The sequence below is a fragment of the Syngnathus acus genome, chromosome 1 (assembly GCF_901709675.1).
Source record: "Syngnathus acus chromosome 1, fSynAcu1.2, whole genome shotgun sequence".
Lineage (NCBI taxonomy): Eukaryota > Metazoa > Chordata > Actinopteri > Syngnathiformes > Syngnathidae > Syngnathus > Syngnathus acus.
This window is the reverse complement of record NC_051087.1, coordinates 6040715-6056811: the sequence shown is the minus strand read 5'-3', so window position 1 is coordinate 6056811 and position 16097 is coordinate 6040715. Positions and strand designations below refer to the sequence as shown.

Here is a 16097-nt window from a genome sequence, read left to right as displayed (position 1 = left end):
TTTGGATGTATTTAAAAACCAAAAGCCAGTGATTGAACAGATTTGCCATGCTGTTTTTTCCCAATGCAATCCAACCCGTCATCCACAATGCCCAATTGTTTTGTCCAATCAGCCATTTTTACTCTTTATTTGCAGCTCCCTAGTGGCTCTGATTATGATTTTTCATTTATACTGCCTTTTTCTGGCGTAGTAAAGTAGCTCGGGAATTTAAACTTCATCCTCCCATCTCGTTACTTCATCTCCCTGCTTCGTATAATTCCCTTCCCCTCCCTCTGTACTGCTACTCCCAATTCTGTCAGCGGCCCAGCTTGCCACATTTAGCACATCCCCGCCACCTTTTAGTCCCCGAGTCTATCTCTCACTTGCATTCACATATAAAATGCACTTGAATTAAGCCATCACCCGAGCACAAAGTCGCACCCCAAACAACACAAACCTCGGTGTGGAAACGGTTTGTGTTAATAAATTCAGACACCTACAAGCAACCGCAGTCTTCACGACAAGGAACGACTGCGTGTGAAATGTTTTGGGATGGACTTGGGATAGCGGATGGTATACCCATGGCTGCTGCGGAGGAGTTAATTACTCCGTACAATCAATAATTCATTACGCTGTCAGTTTGTGGGTCTGCCCGTCCTTCAATGTGTGCTGGCATGTTTTGAGTGCACGTAAGCATGAAGACCAAAACTCTCCCAGTAAGCATTTTCTTACCCTGGGAAAGGCAGATTAAGAGGATTGACTCCGTAATGGATTAACCTCATAAGTGTGTGTGTGCATTATTTTGCGTGCACTCCTTCACGTGTGCGTGTTTGTGTATTTGTGAATGTGTGTCTTCAGCAGGATCAGCGGGTCCTGTGTATGAATTGATTAGCCTAAGAAGCTCCTCTGGTTCTCTTTTAATGACCACATCAGCACTTTTTCACCACAGGGAGGATAAATCTCGAGCCGTCAGTCACACAAACAAGACGCTGGCCCTTTAAGAGGGTTGAGCTGTCACTCAAGCATCACTCAGAGCGGCACTCCCCTCGGACTTGCGAGACCATGCTGTGTCAGTGCATCTAAGATGATAGATGAGGTCGATGCGTGTGGGTAAAAGCCAAGGTGGACTGCAGTATTTATTTGTCAGCCGGACTTCCGCTTTTCATATCCTGGCACTGCTTTGGAAATGCATCGCTCAAGGAATACACATTTATTCTAAAGTCAAGAGAAAGAAGCGATTGAGAAGATGGAATGAAATATAACATGACTGATTAGCCTGTTGGATGCAGCTATCTGCCCACTCCCTCTGTGGCCACCTATCCTCTGAACACCTCAGGGTGTATACAAGCAAAAACATCCATCAATATACTGTGGTTCAGTGGGGGTTCGACTTATTGTCCCTTTTGTTAGATCTTGCTAACATATGACGCTGAGCGCAAACGCATTTAAACAGCAGGGTACCAACACATGTCTCACAGGCATTGGATGCTGATGTGTGCGTGGCTGCGCACACACTGGCAGCTATTTTGCGGAGATAAAACGGTGTTTAGATGTGAGCTGCGGGGTGTGCGGTAGAGTATGTCAGCTGATGTGTAAATAAGAAGACATGAAGCCAGGGAGGAGACGACGGCAATCCGCCGGTATGACGCGGACAAAGAGCACGACAGCCAGACAGAACGAAGTGGCTTAGTGTCAATATTCAGCATGGTTTTGAATTTTAACACAAAAGGGGCAGCAGAGTCAAAGCAAATTAAATAGGACTCAGAGTAACTTCTCAAAGTGTTCTACCTGTTTGTTGTACTTGTTCCCAGTCTGGCACCCGTACTCCGAGCATTGGTCTGATCCCAGGGACATGGCGTCGCCATTCCCGCTGCCCCCGCTGCTGCTGCTGCTAGAGCCGGTGCTCCCCACGCAGCCCCCGCTGCCCACAAAGGTGTTGGAGGGCGGCAGCTCCTGGACTGCCTGATGCTTCTTCCCTTCAGCTGGAGGGGAGTGAGGTTGGAGATTGACTGCAGGAAGAGGCGAGCTGGACTTGTAGTGCCTGGCCAAATCCGGGCTTGACTGGTGCCGCCTGCCACCGCCCATTCTCGGACTGCCGGGGTCACCGTCCACGGCGCAGTAGCGTGCTGCCAGACGCTCACTCGCACTGCTAATATCCTCCTCCTCATCATCATCATTAGGGTGGCGGCGAAGCCCGTTTACGGTGACGATACCGCTGTAGAGTGACCTGTCTGACTTGCCAGCTCCGGCTGCGGTGCCACCACCGCTTCCATTGCGCTTGTCCCGTCGAGGTTTACGGCCTCGGTCGGATCCGCCGCCACGGCCGACCTGCGGTTGGGCCCCTGACGGAGTGAAGAAATCTTCTTCGGGCTCCTTCTTACCGGCTTCGTAGCCATTCTTGCCTTGAGCGCCGCATTGCCTTGCCGTGACTACAAGGAGGATGACCAGGATGACAGCGGCGGCTCCCGCCAGGACACCGATGGCGACACTGAGCCGCTGTTTACCTAATGCACGCTCACTGTCTGGGTCTCCTGCAATGTCCAGTGACAGTGGAGCCTGCAAGCTTCGGCTTACCTGGAAAGAAAACAACAAGAGAGAGCCACAGAGTTATAAGGGTTAAGAAGCAAATTTGGACTAAGCTAAGATTTTCAGCAAGCAAACAAACTCAAACCTGGGACAACACCCAACAATTACCAAAATGACCATTGTGCATTTCATTTGTAATACAGTGAAAGATCTGAAGTCAAATTAAGGTTTGAGCCAAAAGGAGATCCCACACAAAACATTCTAGCGGTGAGCCACCGGTGATAACCACTGTGCTGCCAAGAGACAAATCACAGTCGGGTTTAAAAAATAAAAAAGCCTTAATCGACAATGACACAGTAGGTGTGAGACACAGAAAAACATCAAACAGCATCTTCATCTTAATTAAACCTATCACTGTGTTTTATGGTGATCCTCTCCGTTATTCCCAGACACGTGGAGTGTCACTAAATATATAATTTGTCTTGCGTCAAGGTTGTAGCATTTTAAATTACGTCCGTAATCCGATTGTATGCATCATCTAGGTCGAACGGGAAATAGCTCAGATTAAGTGGTTTAAAGCAGATGTTAAAAAAGAAATGAAGGAATGTGCTGACTTCAAGGTCACACAGTCAAAGAAGAAGCAGCAGTCAATACGTGTGCACAAAAAAGGACAAATACAAAAAGTCAAAGGCAGAAAATGACTGTATCCCCATTACAAGCGTTGTCTCTTCAGCATACAAAGCTGGTATTGTGAAGGCAAGTGTGGGAGTGGATTTATGCAAGATTTGTTATCCTTTTTTTCCATGGAGATTTGGAAGGATAGTGACGCGTAAGCCTGCCATACATTTCTCCTGCTGACGTGAAACTATTTGAATCAATATGCTTTACACTTTAAACACGATTCCAAGACTCCAATCTTCCAGTTATGGCCAACACTGATATCAATGCATACATATACTCTAATCTCATAACAAGAATTGTTTCAAGAAATAGATTTATTACTGCTTATGGACTTCTGCTTGGTTGGTGACACTGAGCTTTGGCAGTTCTGCTTTTCTAATTTCTAATAACCTGATCAATATCTTTAAAGCAATACTGAGAAAATCATTTTATATAGACAAGAGAGAAACGGAGACACATGCTGATATATATGTCCGCAGTTACATGACTCCACATGTAAGCTGTCTGTTCGTTAGACACCTCATTATGCAGCCCTGACATGTCGTCTCAAAGCTCATGTGACAATTTCTTCTCTCCTGTCAAGGCTGGAAATGATATCCTCAAGTAATCCCTGCAACATTCTGGCGGATTAATTCTAAGACTATTCGGGAATGAATTGCAAAAATAGCGAGGGTGAAGGTGAGTACGTGGTCCGGGGTTTGCAATAACCGTGTAAAAGACTCTTCTCCAGCAATGCTTTGGTGAGTGCTACTCTGTGTAACTTGCTTGGTCAGAGCTGCCAACTGTTACGGATTGTCTGCATTTTGTCACAGAAATCACTCAACTCTGCCTTGTTACGGCTAGAACATTATTAGATTTAAAAAAAGAAAAAGGATCACATTGCTCAGACAGGTTTAAAATGAGCAAAAATATCTGGTCGAAAATTGTGATTTATCGTGTTTGACAAGACGTCGCAGACTGCCGTTCTTTTGCTGGTATGGTTCTGACGATATAATGGGTCATTGGAAGTGTGTTTATACTATGTATATATATATATATATATATATATATATATCTTATATTTATCATTTAAAAAAAAAAAAATATATATATATATATATATTTTTTTTTTTAAAATGATCAATTAAATTGATATATATTTAAAAACCAAAAATAAATAAATAAATATATATTTATATATACCTTATATATATATATAGTGTCTTTTAGAATCCCTGTCAAATTCCCAAAGGAATCTTCCATTCCGCAACAAACTTTGTTCCAGCTGAGCTTGACACTTGCATTTCCATACTGTGCTCTCATGGGAATGATCTTATTCCCACTGCAGAAGCAGATGCTGTGACCATAACATGTTCTCCTGTGACCATGCTATTGATTCCAAATTTAGATCTCAGTTGTAGCTGGGCGTATTTGCAAGAGAGCTGCAGTTTGGAGGCGTCAGCTATTATAATTAATTCATCACTTAATTATCCAGGTGGGGAATGCGTAAAGTGTAAAACCTCAGCCAAGGGTAGTGTCAAGTACCACTTCTTTTAATGATGAAGGATAAAGAAGCCCTGCACCAAGGCAATCATGCAGATATGTTAGGATGCATTCACACGTAGAAACAAAAGTAATCATAGCCTTAAGATAAAAGAAAAAAATGAAATATTTGGGAACTAAAGCTTTATTATTATGGGAAAAAACCTCAATAATTAAATTTAATATTCATTGATTAAACTTAAATACACAAAGTACTTAACAACTATATTTCCATTGATGGGTTCATGTAATCAATTATTTGAAGCAAACAATTAGCTCAGAATATTACGGCATGTCCCTCGAGCTATTCTTGAACAGGCTCGCGTTTTACTCGTGGTTCTTTGGGTCTACTAGGTGCCCGCAGGCACCATTTTAGTGACCATTTATAGTTGTAGCATTCACCCAAGAAGTATTAGGCCCTTTCTTGGGTTTGCCTGCCCAGCTAATCCAGTTTATTGCCACAATATACTGTCTCTGGTGAGTCCATACTGGATGAATCAAATTAAGCCTCTAAGAGTGATATCCTAGACTCTGCTTGGTATAGATCCCATCTGTAGTGCTAGTGCATAGTCTCACCTGCCAATCATTACAACCTGTATACAAGTTCAGTCAATGAAAGTTCATGAACTCCATATTTTGGGTGAACATAAACTGAACGTAGGCTCATGTGTTTTTGCTTCGGGAATGTTACTGAGCTCATTCTGGGCGGACTTTTAAATAGCAGTTCATTTCTTCCCTTGTTAGACTGCAAGGAATGAGACCTGCTCTCAAGAGATGAATTTATAATTTACTACATATACTACTATCGTAACGAATATTATTTTATGCAGTTGGGCAGCTCAACGTTTTTCACATTGTATTAAAGACCTCCTAAAATGTTGACACTGTTACTTTGAGGTCAACGAACATTGTTCAACACATTACATCACTGAAAACCAAAGTGTTGAGTTTTGTTTTAAAGCCCTAATTAAGTGTTTGGCCACATGTAGTCCATGTCAGAGCAGTGAGCTTTTAAAGTTGAGCTTGTTTGAAGAATTTGTTTCAGCTCTCCCATAGGGTCACGTTCATTTTGTATGCAATAAAATATTCATATGAAATCAGCAAGCTAACCAATCTGGTGAAATGTGAACTGGGTCTTTTTCTTCATACTCATGCTTTAACACAGAGTTACATGGAAATGTTCTTGCTTGTTTCTGCATTATCATGATCTCGGAATCTTCATTCAGATTTACAAAAGAGTGCAATTGTGATGTACGTATAAAAGCATGCTCAAGTTGAACCATGACAACAATGTCTAAAATAACTAGCTCAGACAGCATCGTTGTATTGTTGCTAATTAGCGAACACCAGCACTGATGGATAAAAAAAAAAAAAAGACCAATTTCCTGTCATGATGTTGTGGCACTAGCAGGCTTTTCCCCCCTGCCTAATTACATCTGGCATCTATCCACCACTCAGTTTGACTTCATTATTCGATGGAGGTATTGCCTCTTCACTGGCTTCTACTCAATTTCTCCTTCTCTGCAATCAAATTAAACTATGAATATATTGTAATCAAATATGGACACATTATAGCCTATTGTTAGATTCAATGGCCCTGGTCACTTAGGCCGATTGTCTTTTATTTCTCCTGTCAGCACCACTGTTACAACACTTACCAAATGTTCAGCTGTAATAGCCCCCAAAGCTCTCTTGTTGTTCATTTTGCCCTTTGTCGTTCTACTCTCGAGTGAAACCTTGGTGATTCTAACGTGTATTGGCTTGTATCCAATTACTATGCCTTGATAGACGTTCACCAATGCCCTTAAAATATCCTAAAACCCAAAATTGTGAATTTTCTATGGAGTCAATGGAAGACATTAAGTCACAGGTGTCAAACTCAAGGCCCGGGGGCCAGATACGGCCTGCCACATCATTTTATGTGGCCCGCGAAGACAAATTGTGCATCGCATTTGTGTGTCATTACTAGAATTGCAAATTGTCTTCACTTTTAATAATATATAGTATATATATTTTAATATTTGACCAGTTTTTACTCGTCTGATTTGAAAACGAGTTATTTGTCAGTTTGTTTTGTAGCTTTTACTGTATATAATATGAGGCGCTCATACATTTATTTGGGTTGACAGTCATAATGGCACACCGAAAGAAGCTATGACTACAATGCGGCCCACGAAAAAAACGAGTTTGACACCCCTGCATTAAGTCAAAGCGAAATTTATCGGGGACTATCAGATGTGTCAGTTGGAGACCTTTGTAGAAAAACACTCCAAACTAGATCACCTTGTGGGAGAAAACAACACGCTTTTTGGAACATATGACATTAGCACGTGGCCCCAGAGTCGATTTAATTACTAGTCAATTCAATTTACTTGATGCACACCAGAGAGGGAAATGTTTGTGGTTATTACCTTTCAGCATTTGTAGATTAACTGAGCCATTTTTCAAGCATAATGGAATGGGGATTTTGTTAATTTAATGAGGACTAGGGAGAAAAACCGGGTTTGTGCCACCACTACACAATCGTAATTTGGACTGTTGTGGTTGTTTTCTGGTTGTAACAGTAATGCTGTTTTGTCAAGTCAATTTGCTCTACAAGCTACTTCTCCCTATAGTAAACTTTTTAGTTCCACAAGACCACACTTATTGATGAGTGCAGATGTTTTATTTATTCATATTCTACTCCTTCCCCTTGGAAAACGACTTATTTAGAGTTGAACTGTGTTCTCAGGTACTTTGTTTTATGTCTGAATACTAATGCACAGCATGCGCAGCAACAGAAACGGCAAAACCTCATCAATATTCAGGCCTACTATAGCGAAGCGACCCGGCTTAAGTGCAGCTTCCATTCAAATGAACATACTTCAACAGACTCTGGGAGGCCAAAACTGGGCCAGTCAGTCCCTCTCTGTCTCCCTCCAACACAATATCACCGTTCATGCTTTTGCTCCGTTGTCCTCGCTATCCCTTTCTCACTCAAACAACACTCGCACACACCTATTCCCCTCGGCTCTGCGTTCAATGTACCGTAAAGGGAGAACCACTTTGGTAAAAAACGTTATTTTAACTCCTCAGTCATTATTAGAAGTCATATTGGACAAAAAACATGCAGGATTCAAACTACAAAGAAATCAGCATTGTCAATAGTCCTCAAAAATAAACCTGATTCTTTATCTGGGACAAATATAGATGCAATTAAAGTCCTACAAAATGGTCCGAAAATTACAAACCTAGAGTGGAGAATCCATTTATTTAATCCTATCAAGAAAAGAATCGCCTTAGCACTTTAGTTTAAACAGCTACAATCAGTTTTAATTAGTACCCTCCTCTTTTGTAATGCGATATCAGTGTCGCCATTATTGGAATGGATCAGAGAACAGAATCATGTCTGGCTATCATTACCATCTCGGTAGAACGATTTGCACGAACCAAAACAGGACAGCTCATTGCCTCTTCCAATTAAGATTCTTTTCATTGACGTTCTGCGTGCTTGAACAAGCTTTCTGTGGAGGTGTAGGAGCACTATTGCATGAAAATATTACCTGGGCGTCCACTAGAGAGGCGTTGACCAAGCTCTCGTTGATGAAGACGTGGACCAGGGCGGTGGCGCAGAGCGAGGGGGCTCCACTGTCGTTGACCCTGACCACCAGGCGATGCAGACCTTTGTGGCGCCGTTCCAGTGGCTCTGCCAGTGTGATCACACCATTGGAGTGGCCGATCTCAAACAATCTGAAGGGATTCCCTCCAACTAATGCATAGTGAAGATCCGCATTTGGGCCGGTGTCTGAGTCTATGGCTGTCACAGTCCTGACGATTGTGCGGGCACTACTTGCAGGTGGCAGCAGCGTGTAGGAATCGTTGGCTGGAGATGTGATGGAGGGGGCGTTGTCGTTCTCATCGGTCACAAAGAGTGACACGGTGGCTGTGGCGGTTTTACGAGGCTCTCCTCCGTCAACGGCACGTACACGGAAGGTGTAGGTGGAAAGCTTTTCACGGTCAAATGACAACGTGGAGAAGATGGTGCCCGTGTTGTTCTCGATGGAGAACATCTCCCCTTGCTCCTTCTCTCCATCGTCTCCCATACTTTTCTCTCCATTCTTCTTCTCCTCCAGTCCATCCATTTCAACAAAAAGAGTGAGTTCTGCATTCTCACCTTCATCGGCATCTGTCACGGTGACCATGCCGACTGGACTGTTGGCAAGCAGGTTTTCTTTGACATAGAATGTAAAAACTTCCTGGACAAACTTTGGCGCATTGTCATTGCGGTCAGTCACCTGAATAACAACAGTGGCTGAACCTTGTAAAGGAGGGGTGCCCTTGTCCTTCGCAATAACTTTGAGTTCATACCTGTCGCGCTGCTCTCGGTCCAGCATGCCAGTAGCCCGAATATCTCCATTATCCGGATCTATATGAAACGGCCCGTTTGAAACGGGATCCAGTGAATACGCGATCTCTGCGTTCTTGCCACTGTCTGCATCTGCGGCCACCACAGTGACGACCCTCTCGTTGGGAGAGTTGTTTTCTGCAAAGTGGACTTCCACTACACTTTGGGCAAAGATTGGGGGATGGTCATTGTAATCAACAACTCGCACCATCAGGGAACTGTTGCTGGAAAGACTCGGGCTTCCGGAATCTACTGCCACAATAGTGACGCTGTACTCTTTGGTGACCTCGTAGTCCAGCAAGGCCGAAGTATGCAGGAAGAATTTTTTCTTGTTCCTGTGAACAAAACGTCAAATATACATCGATTTTGCTTTTCAAGAATGCACATTATTAAAATAATTCACATTCCATAACACTGTATGATGATATATATATGATATATATTCATTGTTCTGTGCCGTAATCAATAAGACAGCCTCAAGTAACAATAATAGCAGAGGGGCATAATTATTGAGCGTTTTCCTGACTCATTATCTCTTGAGTTTCTTGTCAAATACAATAATAACGCGCAGTATAATTGTAGTAGCTGTATTTTTCTTTGCTTACTCTGCTTAGTGTTTTTCTCGCTCTCTCGTCAATGTCTTCAGAAAAGAATTTTACGACTGAATTGAAAGCACTGACATTTGTAGTATGCCCTGTTGCAATAATACTACTAAATGAGTGAGAAAACCCTTGATTTTATTGAATAATTATGATCCAATTTTGCAAATAGCGTGACGTTTTACCCACTCTGGTTTTAGGGAATGAGTGGCCTCTGAATTTTGTTGAAATTAAAAAAATATATAGAATGAAAACACACTTCGGGCACTCTTCTTTGGATTCTCTGTGAAATGTAGAATTTTCTCCGATACATTTTGGAGCAATATTGAGGAAATTATCACTTGCACTAGATTTTGTTCTTTCTCAGAGAACGTGGTGTATCATTTTTCACCCCATTACTCAGAATTACTCCTTCCATAACTGAGTATTTGTATCGTCCTATAAGAAGAATTTTACTTAATCATCAGGAACGAATTAAACTTCTTGTTCATGAACATTTCATATTTTCAGACTCACCTGTCAAAGGCTTCATCTGCAGGTAAGGGTGGGAGAGCTGTTTCACCTGCTGGCTTCAAAGTGAATGGCACATCTCCGACAACGGTACAGGTCACGGCTCCATTTTCTCCTTGGTCTCTGTCCGAAACCTGAACCAGAGCGACTGGAGTGTCTACCAGAACGTTCTCGGGTACCAATGCTGCTCCGTCTCGTACTGGGATTCGTCCGATTTTTCGAATCTCGACAACCGGGACGTTGTCGTTTTCATCACGGACTGCCAAAATGACCGTGGTTCGATCGGAGCGTGGCGGCTGACCCCTGTCCCGTGCCGTGACCGTGAACCTTAGCTGGGCCACCTCTTCCCTGTCGATCCTGTGAAGAACACTCAACCATCCAGTTGCCTCGTCCAGTCGCAGCAGCCGCCTGACCGATTCTGTGGCCGCTCCAAAGACGTACTCCACCTGTCCGTTCACACCAATGTCACGGTCTGAAGCCCTCACCTGGAGTACTGGGGTTCCCGGAGGTGCATTTTCTGCCATTTCCGCCTCATATGTGGGCCTTTCAAACACTGGGCTGTTGTCGTTTACATCTGTGATGGAAACCCGCAGCAGAGCTTGAGATGATCGTGGAGGGTTCCCTCCATCTCGAACCCGTAGGATCAGTTCATAGGAGTCCTTCAACTCGCGGTCCAACGTGCCTTTGACAATGAGTTGAGGTTGTTTTTCACCATCTGGTATATCTGCCACTTGGAGTTCAAACACAGTGCTCCTGGCTCCTCCCACGTTATCTCCACTCCTACCCCTCCTATCCCCAAGTCCATCTACTCTACCAATGGGATTTCCAGCCGTCGCCCGTCTTGCCGAACTTGACCCAGTTGCACCTTCTTGGATCAGCTCGTAGCGGTCGATACCGTTTCGCCCAAAATCCCTATCTGTAGCAGTGGGTAGCAAGTAAAGCGTGCCGATTGGGCGATTTTCCTCCACTGAGAGCTGGAGCACCGGTGACGGAAAGGAAGGGGTGTTGTCATTGATGTCTGTTATGACGACACGGCCTTCAAACAAGTCCACCCAGCTTTGTAGGGGGCCAATCACAGACACCTCAAAGTCCAAGAAGCACTCATTCTCGTCAAATATCATCTGGCATTGGGGCATCTTCTCCCTGTCGATACGTCTCGGCCCTGTAGTCAGCTCACCGGTCACGTTGTCGATCTTGAAGAACTCGGAGCCACTTTCCAAGGCAAACGTGACGTCCCCGCTGCCCGTACCCGCTGTGAGGCCCAGGTCTGCGGCCACGTTGCCTATCTTAACATCAGGGGGGCCCTCCTCCGCTACCCGGTATCGGAGGGCTGAGCGTGCACCTGGCAGCTGAGTCAGCAGCTGCAGCAGCAGTAAGACCACCAGGCTGAAAGCCTGCACCGAGGAGTGCACTGCACCAAGTCGATGCATGGCTCCGTCCTGCTCTGCTTGCCTCTCTCCTCAGTGTTTTCTCTCTTGAATCACCACCTGGCTTGCCTCTTCTTTCTTTATCTGTCTTTAGTGAAGTGTTGTAGCCCACAGCGTGGGTGTTTGATTTATTCTTTCTCCCTTCTGACCGACACTCTTTGCAACTGATGGCCGATGTCTTATTACGTCCTTTATTCTCCTGTCTGTTCAACTCCTATTGCAACTCAGTCCTGTTCTTGCTGGGCTCTTCAACCAGCGTGATATATTTATATATAAATCCAACGTGCTGCAGAAATAAGAAAAAAAAAAAAAAGAAACATTTGATTAAGTGACGCATCACTCAAACGTTCCAACTGTGTTATAGTCGTCACGTTTCATTATTCCAGTCACATATGGGACAGCAGCTTTTTCTCGCGTGTCTCACTTTACCGAAACTGCAATGCAGCACCTTCAGTCTACACAAAAGAGGAGGCGAGCTGCGCTTCATACTCACAGACAGTACAAGAGAAAGCCCAGTAACAACTCAAATCTAACATTACTAAAGGGGACAAAAAGTATATATTTATTTATAGATTCATTTATAGTCTTACCTCAGGAGCCGGCGGGTGCCTCTGCTTTCTTTCCCCGCAGTGGCGGAGCAACGTGCCAAGCCATCGGAATCCGACGCGCAACTTGGAAGGGGACACCAGTGCTTCCCGCAGCCACTTTATTAAATGCTCACGGTTAAAAAGTAACCAAGCGAGGCAGTTAGTCTAGCGCCTTTTCTTGACGAGCAGAAGCGGGAGATCCCAGCACGGGCATCAATTACGCGTTAAATCCTCGCCAGCACCCTGCTCGGGATGTCGGTAATGGACCGAGTGAAGATGCGTCTTTTTCCAAGAGTCCCGCATTCTCTCTCTCTCTCTCTCTCTCTCTCTCTCTCTCTCTCTCTCTCTCTCTCTCTCTCTCAACTTGCACCTCCTATTCCTCCTCCTCCTCCTCGTTTGGCTCCCCCCCTCACCTGCACTGCTCAGGACTGCTGCTGTGGAGATGCTGCAGTCTCTCTCTCTCTCTCTCTCTCTCTCTCTCTCTCTCTCTCTCTCTCTCTCTCTCTCTCTCTCTCTCTCTCTCTCACCCCCCTCCTGCAACATTCTCTGCTCTAACTCAACCACTGGGCTGGAACAGGCATCAGAGGCGGTGTTTGTTGGGTCTTTGTGTGTGTTTGTGGGGTGCAGAGGAAAGACCTTCAACCCCCGCTACCATTCATCCATCTCCATCCCTCTATCCCTGCACCACATGCTGTCATCCAGTAAGATTAAATGGCTTGCTGTCCCGACTGCTGACATCCCACTCGCCCCGTCCATGCATGCTGGCTTCACATCTTTATTCTCATATACATGAAATAAAAGAAGAGTGATGCAGCTTTGTCAGCCTATTGCAGACCCGTGTCACATTTGTGCTGGTGCAGCTATTTTGGTGGTTGGTGTGTGTGCAGGGGGGTGGGGTGGGGGGCACACAACAGTGGGGAAAGGCTTCATTCATTCTTTGTGTCAAAGAGGCGTACGTTGGCACACATCCTAGTGGGAAATCATAACAGTGGCATGCTGCAGTAATTTATACTGGGCTTAAGCCTGCAGTGGCAAATGGTAGCCAGCCTAGACAATGCATTGCAACACAATGCTGCCGTAAGTCATACAGTGGAACACACCAGGTTTTTAGAGAGAGAGAGAGAGAGAGAGAGAGAGAGAGAGAGAGAGAGAGAGAGAGAGAGAGAGATCGACCATAAAATCATAAAAAGTAACCTATAATCTGAGCAGGTCAAATCAAAATCAAAATTTAAAAAATGTGTAATGAGGAAATACTTGGAACCTTACCTAACTCTACAAGTACTTTTTTTAAGAAACATTTTAATATTCTTAATGACCATCTTAAAAAATGGCTTATTTTTTCTACTGTATTCACAGGCATTGCGTACACAGAAAAACGAAAACACTATTTTCTAAACAAGCGACGTGTACAGAAACAGCCAGTTAAGTTGTGACTAACGTGCAGTCACCCTCATCGGCTAAATTGAGTTTCTCTTCATGCAGCCTCACTCAGAGTCTGGTTACAACACCTAACTTCCCGCATTCCCTTCATTCATGGAGATGTTTAAGTTTGGAACAACATGCTCAAACCCTAAACTAATATTTTGTTGAAACGCTTTTTACTTTAATGACAGCATTGAGTCTCGAGTAGGAGTCCATTACCATGGCAATAATTGCCCACTCTTCCTCGCAAAAGCACTTCAAATGTGTTAGACCGTCACATTCCTCATCTGGTGTGCACGGTTACCTTCAGTTTGCACTATTGATTTTCACTCGGCTTTAGGTCTGTGCTTTGGCTGGGCCATTCAAAAACCTTCTTATGCTGAACGCTGTCTAATGTGAATTTAAGTCCATACACAACAGATTTGACAGCAGAGCTGAAAATTGACTATTTGGACTTCCTCAAAAGTCTCATTGCTTCACATTGGTGTACTGAAAGAAAAGAAAAACATAACATGAGTCCCAGATGGGACACAGTTCTATATCATATCTTATCAGATGGGGCAGTGAGTTGTCTTTTGTTGGAGCAAGCTGCTCAGTGAGGAACGCAATGCAGTACCACTGCTGCTGCTGCTGTTATATTGAACCCTGCATGAGCCAGAGCTTCCAGGCTGCCGCTCTGTTAAACCCCCTCTGCATTTCTAATTTCCCCCATTAGGTGAGCCAGGCTCTTTCAGGTGAAATCCCCTGCAGAAAGCCATCGGAGCATCTGGCATGAGTGAAAGAAACAATGTTGTTTACTTGGATGGAGTTTTGTGTGACAACTAGAAGTGAACTGGCAGAGAGGGTAAACGCAACCTGAAAAACTGCAGGGAGGTCACACACACATACACGGACATTCTCACAATGAGTACTGGGGTGAAATTTGAAAGGCTCACTTACGCCCCCTGTTGCTTGACCCACAAAGCTTTTTATTTTTTTATTTTGCCCTCCTCTGCGTGTGTTTGTTTTAATAACACGAAGGTGAATAATACCCAGAGCACATTTTCAAGTTCATAGGGTCACCTCAGGTCACTTTTATTTCAATGGAGACAAATTGGACCCAGAGAAATTAAACTGGTGGTTGTTATGCCCAAACTATTAAGCTATAGCTGAGCTTGGATCCTCTTTCATCAGCAAATGAAACGCTGTTCCAATTTGTACGTTGAACGTAAAGTGCATTTGTGTGTGTGTGTGGGGGGGGGGGGGGGGGGGGGGGGACTTAACCCGTGTTGACTTCCCGTCAATGTTAAAGACCTAATATAGTGTTTGTGCTGCCACAAAAGAGGATTTGGGCTCTAGCACATGGCCAGCAAGGATAAGTGTAGAGAAAATGAAGAGTGTGGCGTGCTTAATAGCATTTAGCAACAGCAGTTGATATTCAAATGAAGTATCACAGATTGGATTTGCTTGATGTCCTGCACGCTTGCGACCAATTTGTCTGACCTCAAAACAGAACTTTTAAGGCATTCGTCCTGTAACTGTGGCCTAATTTGCTGTCCTTTTAGCTTGGTCATTTTGTATTTTTCCAGCATCACTACAGCAATATAGTACACCAGGACATATTATTTATGATTGTATTTTTCAGACCTGACAGTTTTAACAAGAAGGGCAGTAAAGCTCCAAAATGACAACATATACACCTTAATTTCCTCGTCAAATTTAGTTGCTTTGTTATTATTACATTAAAATGTTGAAAAGTGAGATGCATGCATCTTTGCTGGGTGTTTGTCAGTGTATTTTAATCAGATTTAATTTTGCACTTGAATAACAGCTAGAAATGTTGAAATGTTACTCGGCCATTGAGTTAACCAAGGTCTTTTGTAGCCGGAACAAATTATTATTATTTCTATAACTCACTGGGAAAATGGTTCCAAATTGGTTCAAATCTGTTTTGACCTTTCACTCAGATGCAAAGGACTCAATTTGATCTGTGACTCCTTACATGCTGCTAAAAGTTTTAGACATGTTTCCAATGATTATTCTATGCATACAATATCATTTCATAATTCAATTAGCTCTGTATTAAATATAACACATGTATTAGAAAAAAGAAGAAAAACATTGTCATCTGGAAGGGAATACAGTGGCTGGTGTGCAGTGACATTTCCCAGAAGGAAATGTTTGCATGCCACATGGGTACAAACAGTACAGTACAAGTCAGAGATTGCATTTCTATATAATATATGATTTCCCAAAAATGTCCAGACTGGTCCACAAACAAAGCCAAGTACCATTGTTGAAACATAATACAGAATGGAACGATCCCAAATCCTTTGCTTATCCCCAAATGCAATCCTCATGTCAGGTGGGAGATGTACTGCCTCTAGCTTACTCTGGCACATCTGCTCACGTTCTTATCCTCCTCTTTACTCACACTTTTAGGCTCTTAAGGTATCCTACTGATGTGATGTAAGTGGTCAAA

The 16097-nt window shown here is 43.7% G+C and overlaps 1 protein-coding gene across 1 annotated transcript; it reads right to left on the bottom strand.

Annotated features, from left to right (window-relative positions):
- Positions 1-12549, bottom strand: LOC119127227 (protocadherin-7-like). The gene is made up of 4 exons (XM_037259100.1): positions 12218-12549; positions 10207-11913; positions 8250-9426; positions 1-2553 (listed from the first exon to the last, which is right to left on the bottom strand). The coding sequence occupies exons 2-4, from the start codon at positions 11628-11630 to the stop codon at positions 1741-1743; spliced, it is 3414 nt and encodes a 1137-aa protein (XP_037114995.1). The 5' UTR covers positions 11631-11913; positions 12218-12549; the 3' UTR covers positions 1-1740.
- Positions 12550-16097: the final 3548 nt, after the last annotated feature.

What these genes read in the sequence shown, in the direction of transcription:
- LOC119127227 (XM_037259100.1), bottom strand. Translation starts at nt 11,630, where the DNA reads ATGCATCGACTTGGTGCAGTGCACTCCTCGGTGCAGGCTTTCAGCCTG. An exon ending in GCAGATGAAGCCTTTGACAG is followed by an intron (nt 9,427 to 10,206) that starts GTGAGTCTGAAA and finishes TTTTGTTCACAG; the next exon opens with GAACAAGAAAAAATTCTTCC. An exon ending in CCTCTCTAGTGGACGCCCAG is followed by an intron (nt 2,554 to 8,249) that starts GTAATATTTTCA and finishes TTTTCTTTCCAG; the next exon opens with GTAAGCCGAAGCTTGCAGGC.